The 27,368-nt window shown below is 44.4% G+C and overlaps 1 protein-coding gene across 5 annotated transcripts in view; it reads left to right on the forward strand.

The window, feature by feature from the left end:
* The window catches only part of ECRG4 (ECRG4 augurin precursor), a 67,857-nt gene extending 40,722 nt beyond the window's left edge, over positions 1-27,135 (forward strand). The window contains exons 1-5 of one of the 5 annotated variants that reach the window (XM_085583259.1): positions 4,313-6,992; positions 21,166-21,295; positions 21,968-22,015; positions 24,498-24,676; positions 26,754-27,135. In XM_085583259.1, coding sequence (XP_085439385.1) covers positions 21,205-21,295; positions 21,968-22,015; positions 24,498-24,676; positions 26,754-26,915 — 480 coding nt within the window. In that variant the 5' untranslated portion in view covers positions 4,313-6,992; positions 21,166-21,204 and the 3' untranslated portion in view covers positions 26,916-27,135. Of the gene's footprint in view, positions 1-4,312; positions 6,993-20,854; positions 21,296-21,967; positions 22,016-24,497; positions 24,677-26,753 lie in introns of those variants that run through there. The other 4 variants (XM_085583262.1, XM_085583268.1, XM_085583241.1 and 1 more) reach the window with 4 other exon arrangements.
* The last annotated feature ends 233 nt before the right edge of the window (positions 27,136-27,368 follow it).

The raw sequence follows: 27,368 nt of genomic DNA on the forward strand, positions 1-27,368 counted from the left end.
GGGCAGAGTAAATCCAAACAGGATGGATCATAGTGCACCAAGGCAATTGTTTGGTGCTCAGAGGTGATATCAACACCTTTTGCATTTTATTTAGCTCATTGACAGATACAGAACTGGGCCAGAAGAAACCTTTGAGCAACATCTGCTGATGTCCACCACTCTGAGGAGAGGCCACCATGGGTGTGCTGACTCCTGCTGCCCACTCCTGTCTGACACCCCCACAGCCTCCTCAGCTGATGGACCCCAGGCTTTGCTTCTGTCTCCAAAGAGGAGAGTACCAATGGGATGCAGTGCCATGGAGGGAGTTAGCTTAGATCTCCTGAGCTTTGGGTATCTAAATGCTGAGCAGAGATGAAGAGATTTCAGCTGGGAGCTGGACTTCTCCAGCTTCCTGATGAGCCTGGGTGCAGCCCTTTATTTAATGGGAAATAATTGCATTTGACAGAGGAAGAGGCTGTCAAGTAATATGAGAAAAATTACTTTTGATTTAGCAGAAATCGTTTTAACCTGAGGTGTCCTGTAGGAAGTAGATGTAGATATGAAGCCAGCATTTCTAATAGCAGGATATGTTATCTTTTCAGAAACATTCCCCCTTCACTGGAGACATGTCCTATTTGGAGAGGAGATGAAAGGCTGCTGAGCCTGATGCTTCCTACCAGCTGGAACCACTCCACCTTCCTGCTGCATCAGAGGGATGGCAGCAGCCAGTGGTGTGAGATCTGCCAGGGCACATTTAGGCAGGAGCTGGACCTGAAGAAGGCTTAGGGTGTGCCAAACTTCTTGACTTATTTGCTTATCAAAGGATTTGGGTATAGCTTTCTAGAAGAAGCTGGCACAGACTGAGCTCAGCTCAGCCCCAAAGCAGGAGGAACTGGGCTCCTCAGTTCCTGGACCTCTTTGAAAATCCCAAACTTCCTCTCCCCTCCTGCCCCTGGGGCATGGGCCATCTCAGGATGCTTACTTGTGACTTATTTCATAATGCAGTGAAATAATAATGTTATGGGAGATCTTAAACTCACTAAACTCCAACAACTAGTGTAATGTGGAGTTTGAAGAGCTGGTGATCATAAGTGGTTAACTAACAAGTGTTTACAGTGCCTCATGATAGTCTCTGGCACTAAGACAAGGGCAGTAAAAAGTGGATTAGATGAAGATAAATGTGAGACACAGGCAGAAACAAGCACTCTAGCAGATGTGTGTGGAAATTAATGGGGTGGTGATAATAACAAATTCTGATTTGCCACACAGTAAATGTGTCTCTTGATAATTGGTTTCCAGCAGAATACCAACCGGGTATGCAGAAGACAGAAACCGAAATGTGACATCTCCACACTGCCAAAGCATTGGATGGACACAGAAAAGCTCAAAAAAGATAGCTGGAAAAGCTGCGTTTGTTTTGTCCCCAGAAGTCCTCAAGATTTTATTTTCTGGATCTGTGACCAAGTCTCTCGACAAATAAATCCCCAGGGATACCAGGGAAAGATTTCTCCCAACTTGAGCTGAGATCTTGGCCATGTTCCAACCACTGCTGCAGATATCCTGTCTGATGTGGGACGGGCAGCCACCACTGACCCCACATGTCTGCTCATCTGCCAAACTGGGATGTGAAAGCTCCCACACAGCACAATGCTTTGCCAGATGTGTTATTGAACTTCATGTGTTTATGTTTGTGAAGAGAACATAGGATGAAAGGAATTGCAGAAATGCAAGATATGATTTGTTATGATTTAAAAGCCATTCTGGTTTAGCAATGTTATGTTCAAATATTTGCATCCTGCAGGCATTTCCAGATAAAGACTCAAGCCCAGCTTTTCTTTTCCGGTACCAATTCTTTAAAAAATCAGAGTGGTTTCCAAACCCTTCGGAAATGGAACTTTGAGCATGCCTGCTGGAGCCTGAATTAGCACATGGGCCAGGCTGTGGCTTCACAGGCATGGAGGCATGGAAAGCAGTCCTGTTCTTGCCTCTGTTCCCCATGAGAACAGACCCAGCTTCACCCTGCACACCCATCCTTGCAGGCATTGCGATGAAGGGAGAACAAACCGAGCAGGGATGTTTTGCCAATGTGTGTGGTGCTGGGGTTGTGGCAGGGCAGGGAGGGCAGGAAGCCCCAAGACTGGTGTCACTGGAGGTAACTGTAAAAAGACCCACCTCAGCACTGGTAACCAGAATTTCTTCCCACTTACCTGAACTGAGGAATGTGAGAATAAATCCTGTGGGATGTCTCTGAGCCCCTGCTAAAATCCAATAATTTGAATAAGTATAGGGGACTAAAGACAAAGAAAATGGAATTTACAGATTTCCATCTTACATCCTAAAATAAACGTCATTTTCCATTCCCAGTGGAGGTAGCAAGCACCTCCCTGATTAAAGTTTTCCTGCTGAGAACACTCTGGCCACATGTGATGGTGCTGCTCATATACTCTGGCCCATGGCCCCTTTCTCCTGGCCTCCCCATGTTCAGCCACAGCAGTCCTGGGCCTCATTGCCTCGGGCTTGGGTAGTGAGGGGTCAGCACTGAGTGCAGAGCCCAAAAAATCCCCAAAAGGACTGGGTGGGGACCTGCTGACTTCAGGCTACCAACAATGCAGCCCAGTCAAATGCATCTAATTTCCCAGTCACTGCTTCTTGCACACATGACCTGTTAAAAGGATTAAATTAAAAGAATTCCCAGAGCTAATCTAGTGATGATATGATGAGAGACAGGAGCTCAAGCATATCCCAGAGGTGACTGATCAGGTTTCCTAGGATGTATTATTTATGGGGCCATCTGCTTTAGACAAGTGTTGAAGTCTGAAGGGGAGAAGGATTTTGATGGAATTCACTCATTTAACTGGGACAGGGTGATGGTGTAAGAGACACTGTGGTTTCTCACCACTCTTGCCACCTCTCTCCAAAAAATGATGCTGTAGTTATTTATGGAATAAAGCTGGCAGCAGAGTACCTCTGTGTCAATGCCCTCAACAAAATGCTGCTGAGCTCTGGGAGCTCACGTGTGTCCTCACAGAAGGGGCCATTCATAGCAAGGTCCATTAGCATAAGGGAGAGAGGTGCAAATATGTTCCAGTCTGAGCTACTGGTACTGTGAAAAATAGAGGAATACAAACAGAGCCATGACTGGAATGTGGGGAGGTACTGGGGGTGACCAAAAGAGGCAGAGTCATCAGGAGAACAGGAAGAATTTCTCCAAGATAGATGATTTAGTTACTATATAGCTCAGTAACTGCAGGATCTGTTTACAGCAATTACAGACAACACAAAGCAAAATAACAAATGTAAAAAAGGACACTGTCTTTCTTTCTGATTTAGACTGATGCACTATTTAAATAATATGGATCAAGCAATCTGAAAGATCTTAATGAACAGAATTCCCTGCTGTCCATCTCCCACAGTGCTAAAAGTAGCCACATTCTGCTGACATTTCCCCATCACATGTGCATTATCAGATTTCTAAATATTGAAGCTTCCTTGGGGTAATGTCTAAGCCTTTCTTAGTGATCAGGAGTGAAAGTCCTGAAAGTCTCAAATCTTTGGTTGGGAAAGTTCTACTAAATCTTTATACAGAAATTTGCTGGAAGCTACCTGTCAGTTTGCTGCCCACTTTCCAGTAATTCAGACTAATGACTCGTCAACACCCCCTTTTTTTTGCCTTTTATATCTGTCTAGAAGGAGATTTCTGCTCCAGTTACTGGTTTAATAACAACAAGGCTATGTACTGAGGCAAAATTCTCACCCAGTCTTACTTGATTTGTCTCATGACTGTTTTCTTAATCCTTATTTTTAAGTTTTTGAAAAACATCTGAACAACTAGTTCTAAAGATTTATAATTCTGAATCGAGGTATTGCTTCAGAGCTGTTCTTCTGGACACTGGTTTTATGCAGGAAAGTTTTGACTGCAAAAAATGCAGTCTTAGAGTCACAGGCTATAAGAAAGGTGAATGTGAACATCAGAAACCTTTTATGCAATTTTTGCTTAGCTGAAATTTCAGCTTAAATTTAATTTCCTGTGTTATGGAAGGTGTGTCCCAGAGTTGCTACCTATGAGTGTTTTACCAGACAGACAGACTTCTGTCTGATAGGTGATTTGCTGTAACATCCGTGTGCTGAATGTTCAGGCTGGAAACAGCCTGCAGAAGGAACCTGGATTAAGCCATTTGGCAGGATTGTTCTTGCTCATGAGAGCTTCATTGAGGTGCCTTTCTGGTGTAGCTGCAATCTCACTTCACCCTTGGCAGTGGCACTCTGGGGCATCATCGGGCTCTTCTGGCTGGAGGACAGTCATGGACCATCATGGACGGTCATGGATTGTGACAGCCAGGAAGAGGGAGCAGCAAAGCTCCCCCATGAGCAGCCTTCAGCCACAAGTGTAACATCAGCTACCCTTCCATGGGGCCTGTGGCAAAGGGCTGGGTGTCCTCAGCAGCCCCTGCTCTGTGGCACCTGGACAATGAGGGTGCTACGAGCTGCATGTGTGCAGTAGAGGGAATCACTTGAAACCCCCTCCATGGGGCAATGCAGGCTTGTGTCCCTTGCATACTGCCAAACATCCATGAAGGCCACATTTTGGCACATGTTTCAGTCTCTAAATAGCCAGCAAGGTGTATGCAGACAGAAACCTGAGTGAAGATGAATGCCTGGGGACAAGCGAGGACATGCACTCTCTTCTTGCTGCAAAAGTTGGAGTCAGCAAAGTGATAAAAAGCAATCAAGCCACTGGAGTACCTTTTTGTTCCTGTTACTGTAAAAATAATACTTGTGACAGATTTGTCTCTACCTCCCAGCCCAAAATTGTCCCAAGGACTGGATTTCTCATCCAGATCACTCTGATGGGCAGCCCTTTGCCTACTTCAGGGAAATGACTCACAAAAGACAAGACCTTTGGGCCAGATGGAGGGACAGGGATTTTAAAGCCCTTACAGGACAAAAAACTGCAGTGGCTTGTCATCTGGGTGGCTTTTGAGCAGGTATCTCTGGAGAGACTTCTTCATTTTCCAGAAAAACAGGCTGAAATATTATGAGAGCTTCTTAAGGAATACCTACAGCAAGCACACCTCCCTGCGTGTTGGTACAGCCCTTATCACAAAGTGACTTGCTGCTGCCACTGTGCAGTTAAAGCAGGGGTGAATCCTCCATTACTGCTGGGTTAGTTTTTGCTGGATTCTTCTGCCAGATTTTTCTTCGGGTAGCCTAGTGAGTTAAACTGTGCATGTGAAGCCATGATGTTGTCAAGTCAAGGTGGTACAGGCAGTGACAGTACCTCCTGGAAGGGATGAAGAGAGAAGAGAGGCTCTTCTTGGTGGTGAGATGTCCCAGTGTGTCTCAGTCTCATCTGACTTGGCTCCCAACATTGCATGGTGTTTTCCTGGTCCCTGTGCTGTGTCTCATTCAGTCAGTAGAAGGGTGAATCAGGAGATCAACTGAAATGATGGGAAGGCTGTTTCTCTCTTTTCTCCTGGGGTATTTGCTGCCAAAGCTGCTTCCTTGATCTGGACCACTGCACAGCTCTGTGAAGGGTTGTGTGGGCAGACAGAGCAATGTGGGGAAAAGCAGGCCAGAGTTTGCTTAACCCACCTTTGCTGTTAAAAAAGCATTCACCACATTGGAGCTTCACACAGAGCAGACCTGAAGCTAGATTTTATTTTTCTAAGAAGAAATCTCTCGAGTAAGCACTGATGTCTTCTGGGGAGTCAGCAAATTTAAAAGAAAGGCTTTTGGCAGCTTCCAGGTGCTGTTCCTTTAGGATTAAAAATCTGTGCCAAGTAGACTGGGTTTTACTGAGTCAACAGCAAGCCCCAGTGGTGGTGCTTTTGAAGTCTTCATGATCATGTTATTTCCTAGTGGTGGCAGTAAGTAAAGCTTCTCCTCCCAGTACTGCTACATGAAGGTGGACATGTGGCTGGCTGCCTGGAGGTGAGCCCCATGTGCAGTGTCTGGGGATGGATTACTTACAGCTGCTTTGCCACATACTGTCCAGGTATGTCCCATGAGCAGGAATATTCACCCTGATGTGGCCAGACATCCTGAAATATGATCCAAAGGGTACATCAATTTCCACTGAATGTCTGGATAGGTATCTTAGCCATTCTGGCACTAAAAATGTGCCTACAAAATACAGCTGTAACTGCATCAAGCATTTCTTTAAATTTATTTCGATTCCCTTAGGCCATTTGCAACATTACTGGGATATTCCACTGAAAAAAAGAGCTTTTTAATATACAGATGCCACACTCTTTGTCTATTCTTCATTAACTACATATTCAGATAAATTAATTTGATATTATTTATGTCCATCTTGTTTATTCCTCCTGGATCATCCGTAACAAGAAGTTGAAACCACTGCACTTGTGGTAAAACACAGTTTTGCTGGCATAACCTTGTGAGGTTTTGAGCACAATGGATGTTTACCAGGAAAATGGGACTTTATGTACCCCAGCCTTGTTTCCTGCAGTAAGGGAAGCCTGCTGGTCATGCCTTTGGCCTCTGGCCCTCCTGCTGACCCCAGGTGTGCTGTCCCTCCTGTGTCTCAGCTCTGCTGTACCAACACATACTGGCTCCCAGCACCTGCAAGGAATTAAAGAGCTCTAAAGTGCTCCCTGGAGCTGGGCGCTCATCGTACAGTACAGCTGACACAAAAGTTGGAATTCCTTTCACATGAGAACATGGGTACATCTGCTTGCAATCATCCTCCTCCAGGCAGCCGGCCTGATCAAGGAGAAATGTGATTCTCCACACTTGGTCAAGGAGTGCTGGGTAGATGCCTACAGCCAAGGGGCTGGGATTTGGGAGAGGCAGGATAAACGCGCCTTTCACGCCCGGCATCCCCACCAGTCCCACAGCTCCTGCGCTCTCAGCCTTGGTCTCTTCTTGCCCTGCTTGCAGGAGGCAAAGCATGCTGAAATAAAGAGAAACTTTTTTTTGTGGCAGGAAAGGTCATTTCTTCTGGCCAGGCATTCCCATCCTGGGAAGGAGACAGAAAGCGTATTGGATTCAAGGTAAACTGATAAAATATTTGTCTGCTGGAAGACGGGGAGGAATGTCAAAAACATGTCAGTGTTCTTTAGAAAAAATTATTGTGGCATCTTACTCCGTCCCTGATAACACCTGATGGGTGTAATAAAGAAATGTTTTAGCCTTCAGTGATCTGTGGCCTCAACCAGGGCATTTTCCTTGCTGGAAGTATGCTCTTTGTTCGCCTGTGCATGCCTGTGTGTGTACATACCGGGGTGTGAATGCGTGCTCTGCAGTGGAGCAAATGACTGAAAGTATTAGAAGTGAGTGGACATAGAGGGGATATTAGCAGAGTGTCTGGGAAATCTAATGTTTGTTTGTTATTACTTTCTTTGTTGCAGCTGACCAATGAGAAAACAACTTAAAAATCACTTTTTTGATGAAATCTGCAGTTTGTAACACAGATGTCTTATGGTTTGTGTACTTCTGTAGATTTGTCACATTCCATGTTAAAACTTACTTTTTATGCTGCTACACAAGGGGACTAAAGAAGTAATTTATAGGTACAATTAAGAATGCCATGTTTTGGAGAATAAAGGGAGAGTGTTTGCAACAAAAGCAAGCTTAATAAATGAGTGGCTCAGCTTCACTGTGATTCCTGAAAGCAAGCTGAAGGCAGCAGCCAGAGTGTACTTTTAGTCTTCAAATCTGATCACCAGTTAATGTGTTTGTTAATATGTTTGCCCCACCTCCTCAGGCTGGGCTTTACTCATAGTCCAGGTGTCCTGAAGAGTTGAGCCATGTTTGCAGAAGACATTAAAAACTCAGTGATGCAGTTGTAACTGCAGTGCTCCAAGGGCATATGCATCCCAACCCAGCCACAGCATCCCTACAGCTGGACTGATTAAAATGGTCAGAAGTGACAGCTCACCACAATCCTGCAGGAAAATGCTGTGCTACAGGCTGGGCAAGAGGACCTGGGGCAAGGCGGCCTGCTCTGTGTAGGTTTCTTGGAGGCATGTGGTTAAATCAGACACGGGCTGCTTCTAAACTCTTTGAACTGAACTGTTGCTAAGACCTCCTAAGGTCTTGGTTTTAGCCAAGCTATATTCTTGCCCTCAGACAAGTGCCTAATAAAGAAGGCAGTTCTCATGAATAAATCTTATTTTGGATTTTTTAAGAATATGTCTTGTTTAGGGAAGTTTTGGTAGGGTGGAAGAACACCATCCCTTAACAAGTGCAGAGAACAATGATGGACAGATAATGTTTAAAAAAAAATTGGTATACAGAGGTTCTGCATATTTTACTATTGCAGTTTATTCATATACATTCATGTACACCTGTAGAGTCTGAAGGTGACTGTAGAATGATCTGTGCTAGAGCATGAAAATTCAAAGGGGAACATCTGTCATTAAAAAACAATAGGTAAAATCACTTATTTAGCACATGCTGAAATACAGAAATGTTTGCATGTTGTGTTTGGCTTTATTTACTATAGGGAAGACTTAATGATATAAAGAAGCACTGTCTGTAAGACACTGTGTGGGGTCTGCTGTTTTCTGGGGATTCTCACATGAATGTTCATCTGGGTGTTCCAACACACTGACACAAAATCCACCACGGCATTTTTAGAGGCCTCATACTCAATGTATTTTTTAAATATGGCTTCATTCCCCGTGAATACTAATGTGGATGTATAGAGATGAGAAGCTTTCCAATGACAGACAGATGGGCTGCCTTCAAGGCTGTGTCAGTGGCCTCTGAAAATATTGATTGCCAAGTGTGATTACTGAGAAAAGATGCTGAAACCTTTGGAATTGAACAGTTATCAGAGTGTGCATCAAACCTGGATTTTCAGTTACAGGAAGGATAAGCCCTTATGTCAGTCCTTCTCTGTGGCAGCCATTAAATCCAATGGTTTGGTCTCAGTATAGCTATGGGAAAATGCAGATCTGTGTTCCTTTGCTTTGTGAAGTCTGTGCTTACAGAGAATATTCTTACCATTCACCATACAGATTTCATCTGCAGCAGGAGGATGAGTTTTCATTCTAGGCAGGAGGCACAAGCACAAGTCTTTAACTTTGGGGAGTAAATGGAATTTGTCAAGGTCTTGTAAAATCACTCTTGCCCGTTGGCCTTTCTAATGTTACACCATTGCCCTTTGCCTCCTCTGTCTCTTACTTGCAGCCTCTCTGTTCCTTGTAGTGCTGTCATCAGCCACCAACCTTTTTCAGCTATTGCCTGAAGCCACTGCTGGGCAATTGATGGGAAAACAATATTGGTTAGGTTGGAAGAAAGTTGGCTTCGGCTGACATTTTTGTATAAATTTGGAGAAATCCATTTTATAGGTGACTTGTGAATGTACAAACTCTACACTACCACCTGTCTCCTCCTTCCTTTCACATCCAAGAGAGATGCATTGATTTTAAGGCTAGATGACACCACTCTGAGCTGACCACATGCATAATTCAGGTCCTCTGACATGCCTGTATAAAGTCATATTTCAGGATCAAGAAGAGTACCTGTGACAGAGACTGTCTTTAGACAAGGAGAAGAAAACTTCTCCTTGATTAAGAAAGATCCACAGAGTCCAAGACAATTCTTTAGAAGTTGTTCCAGTATTGTTAACATCCATCTGATGTTTCCCCTTAGACTCTGAGCCCATTACACATTCAATTATGTTAAAAGTGCTTCAGAAGGGAGGCTGCTCCACTACTGGCACATGCATTGTCCATGAACAGAATTCAAATATCAGTAAAAAAAATACATATGTTTCGTAAGTGTAGTTTTTCTTGTCATAAACTCAGCCTTAGATCATTTGGGATAATTTGTTCCTGAAGCTGCCTATATAGTAGGGGAAGGGAATAGGAAGATACATTTTCCAACATATTTTCTATGCAGAAAATGTGTTTAGATATTTGATTAATGTTCCTAGTTTGTATTGTTTGTTTACACATAAGAGTTTAGTCCTATGTAATGAGAGCTTATTTTGAAATAAAAATATATGATATTTAAGTGGAGACTGGAGATGAATAGGAGAGAGACAGCTCAGATGAAATAATAAGAGTTGGAATTTGTTCATTATGAAACCAAAGTGAAGGTATTTTGTCAGCCTTTGTTTTAATCTGTTTCTTTTTTTAGTCTTGCCTGGAGTTGCCTGTGCGCTTGCAGGTAAATCAATCTATGCCTTGGGCAGTGGGATCTCTCCATGGCTAGGGACACTGATTGATTGGATCATATATTGAGACTGTAGGTTTGATGGGAATTCTATGGGAATGGTGACAGCAGTGGAGATTTGGCTTCTTTACTAAAATTCATACCTTACAACATATGTTCCTTCTCATCAGATAAAAAGTCCTCTCTCCACTGTGTATTTATCTCTTCTTTCTGGTATGTATGTCTCATCTCTTTTGTATATTTCCCTCCTCTCAGTATGGATTGTTTTAAGTACAAAATAAAATTAGTAAGTCACGTAAGATTAGTATTATGGAAAAGCTTTTGCATGGACATATTTAGTGGCTTTGGAATGATTCAGTGGTTTGGTTGTAATTTTTGGTGCTTTTTTGGTGCTTATTTTTGGTGCTTTTTTTTAAAGAGTAAAATAATTTCTCATGACATGGCCAACTCAAACCCCATGACAAAAATTTCATATGAAGTTATCAAGGGTAAAGGATTGGCTTTACTAAACCCAAGGACAACTATTGTATTTAAATTAGCAGAACCACAACTTTTCTTATCCTACTGTCTAAATTTTGCACAGCTGCTGGTCAGGCCCAGTCTCTGAAAATCGTGCTCCCATGATGAGTATGGTGTTCTTCAAAGTATGACTGATCTATCATTTTCTCTTAATTGAAAAAAAAACCAAACAGCAGAAACCTTTCTATTTGCTCCTATCTCCTCCCTGCTGTCCAGCAAAGCATTGGAGTCACTGTCCCTGGAGGTTTTTAAAAGATGCATGGATTTGGCACTTAGAGACATGGTTTAGTGGTGGACTCAGCAGTGGAAGGTTTGTTGTTGGACTCCATGGTCTTAAAGGTCTTTCCCTACTAAATGTTTCTATTGATACAGTGATCTTACCATGTCTGGTTAGCAACTGAAATTCAGAAAGAACTTCTTCACAGAAAGGGCAACAACATTGGAATGAACTCCCTATGGAGATGTGGAATCACCATCCCTGGAAGTGTTCAAGAAACAGCTGGACATGGTGCTGCATGCCACGGGTTAGTTGATCATGTGGTGATTGGTCAGTGGTTGGACTTGCTGACCTTGGAGGTTTTTTCCAGCCTAAATAATTCTATTTGATTACCACCATCAAAATTATATTGCTGTCCCTACATCTACATTAATCAACGTAAAAATTACAAGTTTAAGTGACATCTTTAAGAAGATGTTTCTATTCCAGTTATAAGTTAGTAAAAATAAACAATCTAATACCACTGTGTGGCATTCCCCAATATATCGTAGAGTCATTACTATGCCAGGGCCATTTTTGTAAAGGTAAAATGAATTCTCAAAGGTTTGTCTGTTTACTCACTGCTGTATGGCTAAACCCTAACCTGGACTCAAATGTGAGAGATTGGTGGCATCAGGGTGTCAGGGCATTACCAAGCTCAGATCCTCCCCAGTTCCAAATACCATTCAGGAATATGTACTACATCTGCAGCCCATTTTAACAAATAAAAAGCATCTTTGAATTGTAGCCATTAGGTGGTAACATTACCTAATAAAAAGGCAGTCACTGTCTTTCACTCAGAAACAGTACTCCAGATCTGCCATGAAGGATGTGAAAATGTGTTAAAACAGGACAATGTTCTTCAAAGCAAAAATCACAGTGGTCCTCTTTAAAATAAAAAAAGAGTCAGACACAAAGTTTTATAATGGCAGACCTTGAAAGAGGAGGAGGCGAAATAATTTTGTGCTGGCTTTGGTAAAAGTGAGTGATTGAATTGCTCATTCCTACATTAAGAATTACATCCTCAGAATTCCTCTCTCTGAAGCTGATTAAATTTCTGATTAAAGTTGGTATCTGGTCTGGCCCAGAAACTGAGTGATCTGACCAAAACCATGGCTGTATTTTCTGCCAGGACATTTTTGATGGAAGGGAAACAACATGCTGGAGATTGAAGGCAGCATCTTATCTCCTCTGTGCCATCCTCTGTGGCAGGAGTTCCAGGGCAAATGAGAAATTATGCCAGTGCCTCAAGGAGTGAGCAGGGACTCCGGAGGCCTGTCTACATTGACAAGGGTAGGCAGGCTCTTCTGCTTGGTTGATGGAGAGCCAGCATGGGTTCAGGAGATGTGCAGTCCTACTAGGACTAGGAGAGCTAAGGTGAGCTGGGTCAGGCCCCATGCTGTGATTTGGGATCAGAGACCAGCAGCCTTCCTTTCTGTTGCTCACCAAACACAGGCTCAGGAGAGCAAAGAGACAGGGATGAAATGCCCACCTTTCCAGCTGAGCCATATTTCTGTACAGCAGTGTTTTGTGAGATCCAGGTATAGAGTGGGATTTAATCTTTCTGAGATAAATGGGATTCCTTAGGGCTCTTCTTATTAAAAATGCATGTGTGCATGAATACTTGCTGGGTGGGTGCCTAAATGGTCACAACAGGCAAAAAACCTCCCCTCAAATTTCCACAGCTTGCAACCATCACCCTTTGAAGTCACTGGCATCCGGGGACTGCTGGATGCAGTGGGGCTCCATGGGGGAAGATTAAAGATGTCACTATCTCTTACTCAGCAGCAGCACAGAGAGACTACAGAAGTGCATTCTCCTAGAAACAAACTGAACTGTAAATCACAGAAGTAATCCAACATCAGATGAGCAGAAGCATGGGTTTATTCACAGGCAGGGCATTGGTGGAACTGGGAAGCACAGATATAAAGCAGAGCCAGCAACAGCAGCCACAGAGCAGATCAAGAGGGGTGTAAGGTCATGTGTGATGAAGCCAGGAAGACAAGTGAGGTTTCTGCTCTAATAACCTGAGAATCATGCTCCAAGCTGTGATGCACTGCATGTTCCTAAGGCTCCCAAGGGCTCATTTTTGACCCGAGGAGAGAACAGTCACCTGCCCTCTGCTGGGGGTGACTCTGCCATATTTTGTATTTCAACTCTTTGGGCAGATGTTTTGCATCCTGCGGGCCTGCCTCGGGCAGGCTGGCAGTGCTGCTGAAAGCTGCAGCCCGTGTGATTCCTACTTGTCTGGGAAGGCAGGCAGGGGAAAGCAGGTGGTTTTGCTTATGCTGAAAATGCCTGGCACACTCCAGGCAATGTTCCAGCTCCTCTGCTTTGAAACGTGGGCTTCAAACTGAGCCAAGGGTAGCAGCAGCTCTCTGGGATGTCCCGTTTCCTTCACTGTGAAATTGCACACACTTTCTCCTATTTCACATAAAACCCAGGTATTTTTACAGCATGTGCTCACTCGGCACATGCCGTATCACTGCAGGTCTCTGAGGCTGATGGCTGTGCTGGTGAGGTGGCAGTGGAGGGCACAGGGCTGCCCAGCATCGCTGCGGGCTCCTGGCGCCGTGGGGACTGAGGCACAGGGAAGGAAACCTTGGCTAGACCTATTACAGATTCACCTGTCACTGTCTCAGGCTCTTTGCTCCTCCAAAGGCAAACCTGTTCTAGAGACTTCCCTGCACAGGCTGAAATCCACTCTGGAACATGCCCACATTTTAACAATTGTCATTGTTAAGATTTAAGATTTTTGAGATTTTGCATTTTCTAAGCTTTGAGTAGGTACAGCTTTTTGGTTGGGTGGGTCTGGATTTTTTTTTATTTTTTTTTCAGGGTTTTTTATGAGTGTGTGTACGTTCTGGATGTGAATAATAAAATAAGGCAATGAACACAAGTTCATTTGCTTATTGCTCAGGAATAAGAAGCATAAAAGCTAAGTATCCCAAATGACAGCAGTAAAGGAAAGAATGATTTGAATGAAATCAGGCCATGTCAGAAAAATAGATATTAAGGTACTACAGTCCCTCTCCATCTCCCTTCCTGTTAAATCTGACATACAGTCTTTCTATATGCTTCCAGGTTTATCCTAAAAGTATGCTGGAGGCAGTGGAAGAGAAAAAGGAGAAGGATTTCTTAGAGAGAGAATGTTTTTATCCCTCTGTTGAAAGGAAGCAGCCATGATCTGATAATGTTGATGAACTAATCTGCCTCTCACTGTGTTTATCACCAGAGCAGTAAGGTAAATTTTGCAGTGAGGGCAGCAAAGTACTGTCAGTTAGTGAAGGGAGGAGGATGGACAGACCAACAGACACCATTTCTTATCTTGCAGTCTCAGGCAGAAGCTGAGAAAAATATCAGTAGTAGTCAAGCAGGAGCAAAAACTCCCAACAACTTTATTTTAAGTTATTTTCTATGGAAAATATGAGCTCTAATATTTTAAATGGACCAAAGAAATAGTGCAACGAGTTGAGATGCAATGGCTGAAATGTGTCCCAAACCACATGCCAAGGATGATGAGACTCACAGCTGACAACAAATAAATTTTTTCTAAAGAAAAGGTGTTTGCTCTGGGTCTTGGGGCTGGTCCTGTCACTGTCAGGACATCTCTGGGGCAGTGGATGAAATAATATGAAACTCAAAATATTTTGGAAAGAACTGACTGATGATTTAAATATTCTTCCTTCTGTTTGGAAGGAAAACAGCTCCTGCAGTTTTCTTGGAACAGGCTGCAGAAAATTATTTGGAGTGCCAAGTGCCTCTACCCTAAGGCAAGCAACTTGGACAATATGGCTGGGAGATTTATGGAAACCTTATTAGCAGAAAGTAATAATTTTTCTGGGTGTTAGGAACACTGTTCAGTGCTGCCATGTTCTTGATCAAATGGATCATTTTAGTGGATTGTTAAAATCGACACAGTGCTTATTTATAAAAGATTGTCATCTTCTGCACTCCCTGGCCAATTTCCAACTTATCTATTTGCCTATCAAGTTATGATGACATTGAGTTTCATTATTTTATTCTAAGTCTCATTATATTTGATGGGGAGGTTTTCTTGGAAATCCAACTTTGGGAGTCCTGTGATTATATGAGCATTTAATCTACACTGTATTTAAGAACATTACTGTGTTGAAACACTTAAAATCATGAATCCTAATAAAGAAAGAGGGAAAGAAACCAAAATCAATCTTTTTAGTGTGCTTTTTGTTGTGCTTGGAATGACTGAATATCCTTGAATAGCCATTAGTAATACTATCTCTTACATTTTAATGGACAAACCACAGATCTCTCAACAGCTACTGTGATGAGAGGCAAAAGCAGAGGTGTCTCTCCTATTCAGAGATCTCTTTGTACAAAGTTTTAGGCAAAATGTGGAATATTAGCTATAGTAATAATAGTAAAACACTTTAAACTTCAGGATGTTTTTGAGCCAGAGATTCTGCCCCCAGCCCCCAACCCCCCCCCCCAAAAAAAAAGCTACCAGAATTTCTTCAGTGAGCTCCTTGCCTTGCTCCTGCCTGTATGTCCTTGAAGTCAGCTTCAGAGTGGTTTCCACTGGATTGCTCCCAAATTTTTGCCTCAGGCTTGCAAGACCATAGTCCTCAGTCTAACCCCATGCTGGGAAAGTAATGAACCCACCAGCTCTATCCTGCTATCCTGCTGAAGGCTTCCCTCCAATTCATGGTCTTTATTACGCTGAGGGGCTTGATGGAGTTTACACCATGCGTGAAAGGGGCCCTGCTCACTGCTCCTCATTCCAGAGCTGTCTGGGGAACAGCCCTGATGACAGCATTAATTAACATCTTTCAATGAAATTTCAACATCAAGGACATACTACTGTCACCAGTGGTGATGAAAGACATTTAACCAAATGATGTCACTTTCTTACCTAATGCCCTTGAGAATGCGGCCCAACCACGCCAGCAGAGAGCTTCCAGCACTGGTGTGCCAATGGAGGCAAATCAAGCCCTAAAACAAGGCCTAAAACAAGCCTTAAACACCTCCACACACAGAATCACACTGTTGGAAGAGACCTTCAAGATCATAGAGTCCAACCCATGCCCCAACACCTCAACTAAACCATGGCACTGAGTGCCACATCCAGTCTTTTTTAAAACACATCCAGGGATGGTGACTCCACCACCTCCCAGGGCAGACAACTCCAGTACTTTATCACTCTTTTCATAAAACACTTCTTCCTAATATCCAACCTCTATTTCCCTTGGTGCAGCTTAAGGCTGTCTTGTCTCATTCTGTCAGGTGCTGCCTGGAGACAGAGACCGACCCCCACCTGACCACAGGTGACTTCAGGGAGTTTAGAGAGTGATAAGGTCACCCTGAGTCTCCTTTTCTCCAGGCTAAACACCCCCAGCTCCCTCAGTCGTTCCTCACAGGGTTTGTGTTCCAAGCCCCTCACCAGCCTCGGTGCCTCCTCTGGATGTGCTCAGGTGTCTCAGGGTCCTTCCCAAACTGAGGGGCCAGAACTGGACACAGCACTCAAGGTGAGGCCTCACCAGTGCTGAGTACAGGGGAAGGATGAGCTCCCTGCTCCTGCTGGCCACACCATTCCTGACACAGGCCAGGATGCCCTTGGCCTTCTTGGCCACCAGGGCACACTGCTGGCTCATGTTCAGCCGGCTGTACACCAGCACCCTCAGGTCCTTTTCCATCTCAGCACTGTTCAACCACACCATCCTCAGCCTATAACACTGCAGGGGGTTATTGTGGCCAAAATGCAGGAATCAGCACTTGGACTTATTAAACTTCATCTAATTGGACTGTGCCCATCCATCCAACCATTCCAGGTCTCTCTGCAGAGCCCTCCTACCTTCCAACAGATCAACATAGGATCCCAGCTTAGTGTCATCTGCACATTTACAATGAAAGACTCAATCCCTCATGCATGTTGTCAATAAAGATATTGAACAGAGCTGGCACCATCACAGACCCAGAGGGACACCACTGGTGGCTGGCCCCAGCTGGATGCAGCACCGTTCACCAGCACTCGCTGGGCTCGGCCATCCAGCCAGTTCCTAACCCAGCAAGGAGTGCTCCTGTCCAAGCCATGGGCTGCAGCTTTTCCAGGAGTGTGCTGTGGGAGGCAGTGTCAAAGGCCTTGCTGAAGTCCAGGTACACAACATCAACAGCATTTCCTGCATACCCCAGGCAGGTCACCTGGTCATAAAAGGAGATCAGGTTGGTCAAACATAACCTACCCCTCCTAAACCCATGATGGCTGGGTCTGATACCGTGGCCATCCTGTAGTGTGTCATCCTGCGTGATGACAGTATAAACTGTTTCATAACCTTACCGGGTACTGAGGTCAGGCTAACTGGCCTATAATTAACAGGATCCTCCTTCCTACCCTTTTTGTGAATGTGCTGCACATTGGCAAGCTTCCAGTTATCTTGAACCTCACCAGTGAGCCAAGACTGCTGGTAAATGATGAAGAGCAGCTTCACAAGCTCATCTGCCAGCTCCCTCATCACCCTGAGATGGATCCCATCTGGTCCCATGGATTTATGAACATCCAAGTGGCTCAGCAGGTCTCTGACTGCCTCCTCCTGGATAACAGGGGGACCATTCTTCTCCCTGACACCATCTGCCAGCCCAGGAAGAGGGCTGGCCTGAGGACAAGCTGTCTTTTCACTAGAGAGTCAGGCAAAGAAGGTGTTAAGCACTTCTACCTTCTCCTCATCTGCAGTTACTAAGTTCCCTCCCATCCAGTAGAGAGCTGAGGTTGGTCTTGCTCTTCCTTTTGCCATTAATATATTTGTAAAAGAAAATTTATTATCCTCTACAAAAGTTGCCAACTGAAGTTCCAACCAAGATTTGGCCTCTAGTTTTTTTCCTACATGCCCTAGCAACACCCTTAAATATTTCCTGAGACACCTGACCCTTCTTCCAAAGATGATACATCCTCTTTTCATTTCTAAGTTCCTTCAAAACCTCATTGCCTATCCAATGGGCAATGGATGGATGTTTGCCTTGTCAACTCATCTTTCAGCACACAGCGACAATCTGTTCCTGTGCCATTAATATCTCTGTTTTAAAGTACACCCACCTTTCCTGAACTCCTTTGTTTCCAAGGGCTCCTTCCCAAGTCTCCTAAATAGGCCAAAGTCTGCCCTCTGGAAGTTCAGTGTAAGAGTCTTATTGATATTCCTCCTGATTTCACCAAACATCAAGAACTCCAACCACCACATCTCCCACCAGCCCATCTCTATTTGAAAAGAAAATGTCTAACACAGTCCCTCCTCTGGTGAGCTCATTGTGACAAAGCTGTCACACACGCTCTAAGAACCTCCTGGACTGCCTCTTTCCTGCTGTATTAAGTTCCCAGAAGATGCCTGGCTGGTTAAAGTTACCTACAAGAACAAGGGCTGGTGATCCTGGTGATGCAGAAGAAAGGGAGGTTTTAAAGAGAGCAGTGCCACTGCTGATGGAGAGATCCCAGGAAAACGTTGCAGTATTCCAGCTGTGTAAACCACAGCTACTGTGGTTTTTCATGGTAAATAACAGAAAGGGTACTGCAGACATGTCAATAAACTTGGATATTCATTCAGGGGTAAATACTTGGAACAACAATGCAGTAGTTGCAAGGGCAGCAGAAAAATATGTTTCTTACTACAATAATTGGGCAACACTGCCTTAAGTGCTTATAACACCCTGAAAAGAAATAGAGATTGCACTGGGAAAACATCAGTCATCTTTGAAAAGAAGTGCTGTTATGCTTTTTTTACTTTATGTCAAAAACTTCTGTCCCCTGAACTGAGAAAGTGACCTCTTCTTGAAGACATTGCGCTCACTTTAAACCTGGGGGTTATAGTCTTCTGTCAATCACTTCTTCCATCACTAGAGCAATGAATTTCTACAATAACCTTGTACTTGAGAACAATCCTTTCTCTGGGTTTCACAAGATTGCATTTTATCTTGAGTCATCATGGTGTATCTAGTATCCAGAAGAGGTTCTGTGCTTTGTATTTCCTTGACTCAGAGCACAAAGCACCTGAAGTTCTGCAGAGCCCCAGCTCACACAAAAAGCTTGTTGCAAACCAACCAGCTGAACAAAACACCCTTTGCCATTACCAGTATAGCAGTAAACCATGAATATTCAAGAATTATTGCCCTGGTTTTATAAATTAACTCCATCACAGGTTTTCCATGTACTGTTGCATATGTGCTCTTCACTTCTGTCCCTTCTGGCTATATTCTGCAAATAGCTATCCCAAAAGCTCTCGTGGTTTTAGCAAACAGGCTGTCAGCATTAACCTGATGAAAGAGCTCATTGATTCAGGAGAAGGGGCGTTTGCTCCAACACACGGTGTTGTCTGCTGACACTTGAAACATGGGGCTACCAGGAAAAACCACATAAAAACAGTGACAGAAGAGAAAAACAAGTTCTGGTTCACATTTGCATGGGAGTTGAGCTGGGACCCAGCTTCCTATGGAAGTGCTTCCATGACAGGGATTGGGAAGGTGCTGCTGCCTCCCGCTCTCTCTCTCTGTGGGAAGATGTGGCTCCTGCAGAGAGCAAGAGGCACCTGGGGGGGAGGTGTTGTTTGACTTTGACACTGCCACTTGAACTGGGATAACAGAATCATAGAATGGTTTGGGTTGGGAGCAACATTAAAGATTATCTCATTCCAAACCCTCCTCACCATAAGCAAGGACACTTTCCCAAAGACCAGGTTGTTCAGACAGCTCCATCCAACTAAACTAAACTTCTTTCAGTTTGAAGTCCTTATCCTTTGTCCTATCACTTCATGCTCTTGGAACAAGTCCTCGCAAAAATGATGAGCAGAGATGCCTGAGCTTTAGCTCAGAGGTGCTGGGGGATGAAGGATGGTAGGGGAAAAGCTTTGAGTGCAGATTCAAGTGATTATTCTCAGAAGAGGAAAGATGTGTGGGGCAAACAGGAGCGATTTCCTGAAGCAGCACTCAGGCTGGGGCTGGGACATTTCTGAGGGACCAGGCCACTCTGGTGATTCTTCTGCATTTTACAGGGAGTGATGAAGCCAGCCATGGGGTCTGGTCCCACCTCCAAGATCTGCTGTGCCTGTTTGTTCCACACCTCACAGGGAGCTGCCACTGCACAGCTCCCCCACCATGCACTCATAGCTATGTGTACATATACACATACATATTCAATGTACATATTTATATACAACTGCAATATATAGAGTATTCACTCTGTGTGTGTGTGTATTCATCTGCAACTCATCTGGAACTGATCCTTCTATCATGGAGCCAAGGCCCCAACACCTGCCAGATTTCTCACAAGTAGCTTACAGAGGGAGCCTGGCTCTCCCTTGCTCTCTGCTGGCACATGTTCAGCAGGAGGTGAGATGCTCATTATGGTCTCCTGAGTGCTGTGGGTCTCTGCTGCGAGGGAAGAGAGAGGGGTTTGTGTCTTAGCATGGGTAAGGAATTCATTAGGAATTCATCTGGGGTGTTTCTGGCATCTGCAGGGGAAGGAACTGATAGAAGATTAATTCACCAAGGAAGGGTTAAGTCCAAATTAGGAAAAGGCAAGAGTAAGTTGGGCACCATTGGAGTTATGGAACTGCTGAGCAAGGGCTCTTTGTGAGTTTGGCCTTTGGCTCCTGAGTTCTTACAATAAACTAAAACTGTCCATATGTATAAAAAAAAAAAATCCAAATTTCCAAATTATTTTTTAAAGCTAATCAGCTAAAATGCATTGTGATTTTCTGTGGGTTTGGGCAGTGGGAGGAAGCGAGGCAGAGAAAATCTTGAACTAAGTCACCTTTGGTTGATTCTGTTTAGTTTTTCCATCAGGACAATCTCTCCATTTCCATGCACTGTTACAAGGCTCTGACAAACTGGATTTATATCGAGAGCAATGCGAAATGACACGCTACAGCCATTTTCAATTTTTGTTAAACTCTCCTGTCAGAAAAGCCTGCACAAACCGCTGAAAGGTCTTTACCAGTCTCCCCGGATCGATTGTGCGCAGCTCCAATAAAGAAGCGCGGCTGGGAGGTGGCGGTGCAGACGGGATGCAGTCCTGCCCTGGGATGCTGTCCTGCCCTGGGATGCGGTCCTGCCCTGGGATGCGGTCCTGCCCTGGGATGCTGTCCTGCCCTGGGATGCGGTCCTGCCCTGGGATGCGGAGCCCCCGGCACCCCCGTGCTGCGCTGCCGCCCCTCCCGCCCGGCGGGACGCGCCCTTCCTCCGCTCCGCTCCGCTCCGCTCCTCCGTCCCGCCCTCCGCCTCCATCCTCTCCGTCTCCTCCCGCACAGGTGGGACTCCTCTCTCCTCTCCTCGCCGCTCCTGCCGCGATGCCGCCGCCGTGTCCCCGCGGGGCCCTGCCCGGGGCCTCCCTCCTCCTCCTCCTCTTCCTCCTCTTGCCGCTGCTCTGCGCGGCCCCCGGTGAGTGAGCGCGGCGTGCGGGATGCGGGACGCGGGGAAAGCATAACCCGGCACGGCCTGGGCAGCGGGAAAACCTTCCCTTGGCATCCCGCGTGGTGAGAGCCTTCGGACGCTGCAAGCCTGTGCGAGTTAGCCATCTTCATAAAAGGTGCTTGTTTGCCAGTGACGGGAGCGTTTCGGAACAGCCGAGCGCTTGCAGGTCTCCCGTTGCGCCGCCGGTCTGGGGACCAGCAGCATGACTGCTTCGATGTGCTCTGGGGCAGGATGCCAGGCACAATTTTGGAGCAGTCTGATAGTTAGCACAGCCCTCACCCAGTGACTAGGGGTTTTCAGTGTCATCATGCTGCTCTGGGTGCTGGTACTGGCACCAGCTGCAGTTTTCTGATGAAAAATATAATAATTTACTTGGTGAAGAAGGCCATTATAGTGTTTCCCTTGCCAAGTGAGCTGGAGAAAAGATGCTGGAGGGTGAGAAGCTTCCCTGCAGTGTATATTGCACTCAAATGTGGAAAGGGGAGCAAACAGAGTAAGTTTCTTCTGGGAGAAACTTGTCTACTTTGCCTCTTGAACTGGAGTTATGACATAAATACTTCTAGCAATTTTTGAGAAATAATTTTATGTTGTTTTTGTTATTTCCTTCTCAGTAAATGTATGTGTTTTATTTTTGTCTAGATGTTTCAAGGGTAAATAAGCTTAAACTGATGCTCCAGAAACGAGAAGGTAAGTAAAGAGTCAGCAAAGTGCTTTCCCTTGTTTTTCCTTGGAGTCAGTTGCTGTCAGTTAAGGCTGTCGATGAGCTGTCCCTGCACCTCCAGCTCCAGGAAAGCAGATAGAGCAGGAGGCTACAAGCACAGGGCCACACCAAAACCTCCTGCTCAGGCAGAGCCTCTGCCTGTGTGCCTGTTTGGGCTGTTGGGCTGGAGGCTCTGCTTAGCACAGCTCCCTCTGAAATCCGGGGTTCCCAGCCTCAGGCAGCACGCCTGCCTTCTGCTCTGCACAGAGCACAGCACCGACCTTTTCCCATGTATGCATGGCAGACGTGGCATTTATCTATTTGGGGAAGTCACAAAGTTTTCCAAGGAATGCATGGAAATATTGCTGGCTCAGGCACAGGGAAGAATATGTGCAAACCTGGCTTGCCTATGATGCCTTGACTTGTTCTTTTGTCTTCTTGGCCCCACATGTGCTTCCTTTTTGGAAGACTGCTCTCTTACAGGAGAGATGATGGCCAAAGGCCCAGCAGTCAGAAGCATGGATTGGCTTGCTGGTTGAGGGAAGATGGTGGAAATGATCCAGCTGGGAACAAGCTGCACCACAGCAGATGAAACATCCCAGAAGTTTTGGCCACCTCCCCTCAGTCTGGTCTTTGGCTGAAGCAAAGAATTTGTACCTCCACAGAGTGGACTTCCACTTCCTGCCAGGCTTTCTAATTTTGTACTGGGGTTTTTTTCTGGCATCACTACACACCCCTTACCAAAACTAAAATATATATCCCACCCACCTCTGTTTTCCTTCTGTGTGGGTTCCTTATGTTACCATTCTGCAGTGTTTGTGTGAAGCTAGGAGTGACCCCCCTGCACCACAGCAGTGGCCACTTGTTTGTTCAGGTCCCCTGGGGAGAGGGACTGCCTGGGGAGGGCTCTTGGGGCATGCAGACAACATGGCTTAGATCAGGAAGAACTGCAAAATTGATCATGGAAGGAATATGCAGCCTCTTTAATTCCAGCCTTGCTCCCCTTTTCTGGTTGGTTTCTAAAGTGAGCAGGCCAAGTGCACAGTACTGCTTCCCTTGCTGGCAGTGCCTTTGTGTGAGGGCTCATTCATGGACATTTGCTTAGCTCCCAGCAATAACACCCAGTTCAAGCTCATAGTGAGTTATCAGTTTCCAGCTCATCATTGCAGGACTTTTCCCCTGTTACTGCAACAACTCGTCTATCACTTTTATCTTCAGAATCTCCTTTTATACTGTAGTCCTTTGCCTTCCTCCATGAGTCTGCTCACTCCTGCTTCAGTGGTTTTCTTCACATCTCCACTTGACTTTCCTGTCTACCCCAGTCTCTTCCCTCACATCCTCCAAAAATCCCATGCACACCCATGTTCCTGATTTCTCCCTCATTGAAATGAACCATCTGAAGACAAGACTTCTCCTACTCCTACCCCAATTTCCACCCCACAGCTATTTCTTGTTTCACTGCCAAATCAATACCATGTTTTATCATATCCGTGTGTGGCCAGGGACTGGCCAGTCACAGAATCACAGAACTGTTAGATCAGAAAAGATCTCTAAGTTTAAGTCCAACCATTAACCCAGCAGAGCCATGCTCACCACTAAACCATGTCCCTGAAAAACCATGTGTTTTTTGAACTCTTCCAGGGATGGCAATTCCCACCACTTCCCTAGGCAGTTTGTTCCAAAGCTTGACCACTCTTTAAGTGAAGGACTTTTTCCTAACATCCAATCTAAAACTTCTGTGGCACAACTTGAGGCCATTTCTTCTTATCTTGCTTAGTCCTCTCATCCATGTCTTTGGGAGGTACATCAATTCCTCTAGCAGCCACAGCACACTGCTCTTAGGCATGGAGCAAGCCAGATGGCACATCTGGGTCTGGCAGGTTGAGGGCATTTCCATGCATCCCTCATGTAGGTTACTATGAAAGCCCTAGGGGCTTTTATTTTCAGGCATACAGGGCATTGAGTAGTACTCATCTAAATGCTACTTTTTTGCATATCAGACTCAAAAATCTATCTTTTTAAATGTTTTTCCCTTCACTCTAATATGTTAGCAGTGTTTCTCCAGCCTCCTTAGTAATTTTAACTCACCTCTCTTTTTCAACCCAATTTCTGCAACTGTAGCACTTAGGGTCAGTCTCCTCTCCTGAAAGCACAAACACATAGCTTATATAATACATATACAAATGCATAGTGTACATAGTGTAAAGATCACTGAGTTTGGGTGTTTTTATTTAAATTCCTCAGCTAGGTGCTGTACTTAAGCTCAGAAATGCTTTACAAGAATCCAGGAGAATGAGAGTAGTAGAGAAATCCTATTACATCAGTGATTCTTGGGTTTATTATTGTTACTCTGCTACAGGCGTTGCACTGACAAGCACAAAGGTAATGGCATGATGTGAGAATCATTTTCTTACTTGCTGCAAGCAGTACACTTCAGACTGACCAAAAATTTCCTGGCATGCCTTTTGTGGGGGGGATTAATTTCAGCCTCTGCTGCTGCGGCGAAGCCTGAGGTGTCAGTGAAAGAAACGGCAGCCAAGGAGTTCCTGAGCAGCCTGAGACGCCAGCGGCGCCAGCTGTGGGACAGGAGCCAGCCCGACGTGCAGCAGTGGTACCAGCAGTTCCTGTACCTGGGCTTCGATGAGCAGGTCAGTGTAAGAAATGGAGAGGCCTCATAACAAAAGAGGGAGAATAGACAGGGATAGAACAAAGAGAATTGGTCTTAAATGAAAAAAAAAAAAAAAAAAAAAAAGAGATTTAGATTAGATACTAGGAATAAATTCTTTACTGTGAGAGTGGTGAGGCACTAGAACAAGTTGCCCAGAGAAGTGGTTGATGCCTCATTCCTCTAAGTGTTGAGGGCCAGGTTTGATGGGACGTTGAGCAACCTGGTCTAGTAGAAGGTGTCCCTGCCCAAATTTCTTTAAAGTGGCAAATGTCACACAGAAATATAACCTCTGTTACATGTTAGAGATTCTTGCATTATTTTATTAGTAGAAAAAAATTACATTAAGGTCTTGTATGGCGTTCCTGCCTACTGTCAAACTTAAGCTTAATAATTGTAACTGGACATATGAACGAAGTTTGCTTTGTGGAATAGGTGGCCAGACTCAAAGCAATCAATCGTATTTCAGGAAAGTAATTTCCTCTCAGCCTCAACCTGATCAGCTTTTAAACATGCTGAGAAATCCACACCAAGCTGGCTGTGACTGCCACTCCCCAGTGAAAAGAGCACTGACATTATGCACCCAATGCACTGTGCCTCCACGGCATGGGCAGCTCCTGACCATCACAAACACTGGCAGCTGTGCCTCCACTCTATGTGTGAAAGGAAAACCTTTGGATAATATTCAGTTAGCCTCCCTTCAAATGAGGAGGACACATTTTTTAAAAACACTTTATTTGTAAAAACCCTGGAGTGGAATCAAACCCTGCAGAAAGCTCTTCTAAATAGATGCTGGAATAAGGCAAAAAAAGTGTGTTTGGTAGCAGTCCCACATGTAGAATAATTTCTGCTTTTAATAAGAGGTAAAAATAGTTATAGATGTTGAATTCTTGGCTTCTGTCAGCTGTATGAATATGTTTAATGAGATTGCATTGGCACAGGGAAGCTGGAGTACATTTTAAAGCTTCATGCTATGTGGATTGCTTGGAAGATGAATGCACTAATTTTCAAAGCTGCAACAATTAGAAAAATAATCCTTTGCTTGAGCTGAAATAATGAAGGTTAGTTTTTTCTAAATTCTCCTGGATATTATGTGGATAAAAGTCACTTCTCAACAGCATAGCTATATCCCCCTTCACTAATAGAAATAGGAAAAATAGGAAAAGAGATTTTATATGCCAGAAGCTGGAGACTGGGGGAAAATGCCAAAAGGAACAAGGACAAACCATGCAGATAAAGTGAATTCTCCTCTGAACTCCTGTATACATTTAAAAAACCAAAATGAGACCTGTTGTGGGATACAATGAATCCACTTAATAGATTTTCTTGAGTATTAACACACAGTCTTAACAATGAAATAACTGTTTGTTCCAGCAAAGGACTTGGTCCATACTTAACCATTGTGTATTTGCAAAACTTCCCCCCCCCCCCCCGCCCCCCTCCAAATCTCAGCCAAAAATATTTCCAAAGAGTCATTCAGATGGAAAGGCTTTGACTTGGCAAGTATTTGATATCCTTGCACACTATTTTTCCTCTGCTGTTCTGAGCAGAATTGAAGTGTCTATTGCATTTCCATAGCTGGAAGGCTGCATTATACCTCTGTTTTTACCTGTGCAAGGTGGGAGAAAGAGAAAGCAAAAGGCTTTTGCCCCTAGTCAGGGACATTGCAACTAAAGGCACAAGGCAAGGGAGAGTTAAACCTTTAGATTTTTAACTGTAAAATATTGATATAATTTTACTGTCCACCATTGACAAGATAATGGAAATTTTAAAGGTGTTTAGAGCACATTCCAGATGAAGGCACTCTCAGTTTAAGCACTTTGCAGTGGGCAGGGGGTGTGGGGCTATGTCCAGGGTGTGGCTGGGCAGGACAATTCCTGAACACATGATCCTGATAATCCCATAGGTACAAGTCACAAAACTCCAAAGACCTAAAGATTTTATTTATGACAAATGTGCAAAGGATGTGAATTTCTGAAAGAGGCTCTTACATCACTTCTGTTTCATCTCATCACTGTAGTCTCAGGCTGGAAAGCAAATGCTCTCTTTTTTTCTGGCAGAAATTTGAAGATGACATCTCCTACTGGACAAACCTGGGGCGTGCTCGTAATGAATACTACGGGGGGTACTACCAGCACCACTACGATGAGGATTCTCCAATTGGCCCACGAAACCCACACACCTTCAGGCACGGGGCAGGCGTCAACTACGACGATTACTAATGCCATTTATCCTGCTGTTCCTGGGCCTGTAGGGCTGCACTGGGTGAGGCTGAGCCCTCCCTCAGTCAGAACGACTCTCCTTTTTCTTCTATTCATGTCAAACAGCAAGAGTAAAGGAACTGCCAGACTTTGATGAAAGCAACATGATATTTTTAAACTATCATTACTTAGTAGTACACTATATATATAAAGTGTTATAGAAATAAAGCTTTTTTGATAATCAGGTTGTCATTATTTAGTAGTTTTCATAACAGCAAGTTTAATTCCAACTGTATTAATACAGATTCCTTTTTAAAGGGCTTTTTCCTCTTGCTATCCTACCATCAATTGCAAAATTACATTACATCATCTACTTTGGCATACAGAATACATAACATTAGCTAGTACATTTAAGATGTGCCTTCCCACTTACATATATATTAACAAATAAATCCAATTATTCTTGGGAGAAAA

Source organism: Lonchura striata, chromosome 1, assembly GCF_050655825.1.
Source record: "Lonchura striata isolate lonStrDom1 chromosome 1, ASM5065582v1, whole genome shotgun sequence".
In the NCBI taxonomy this organism is placed as follows: Eukaryota; Metazoa; Chordata; class Aves; order Passeriformes; family Estrildidae; genus Lonchura; species Lonchura striata.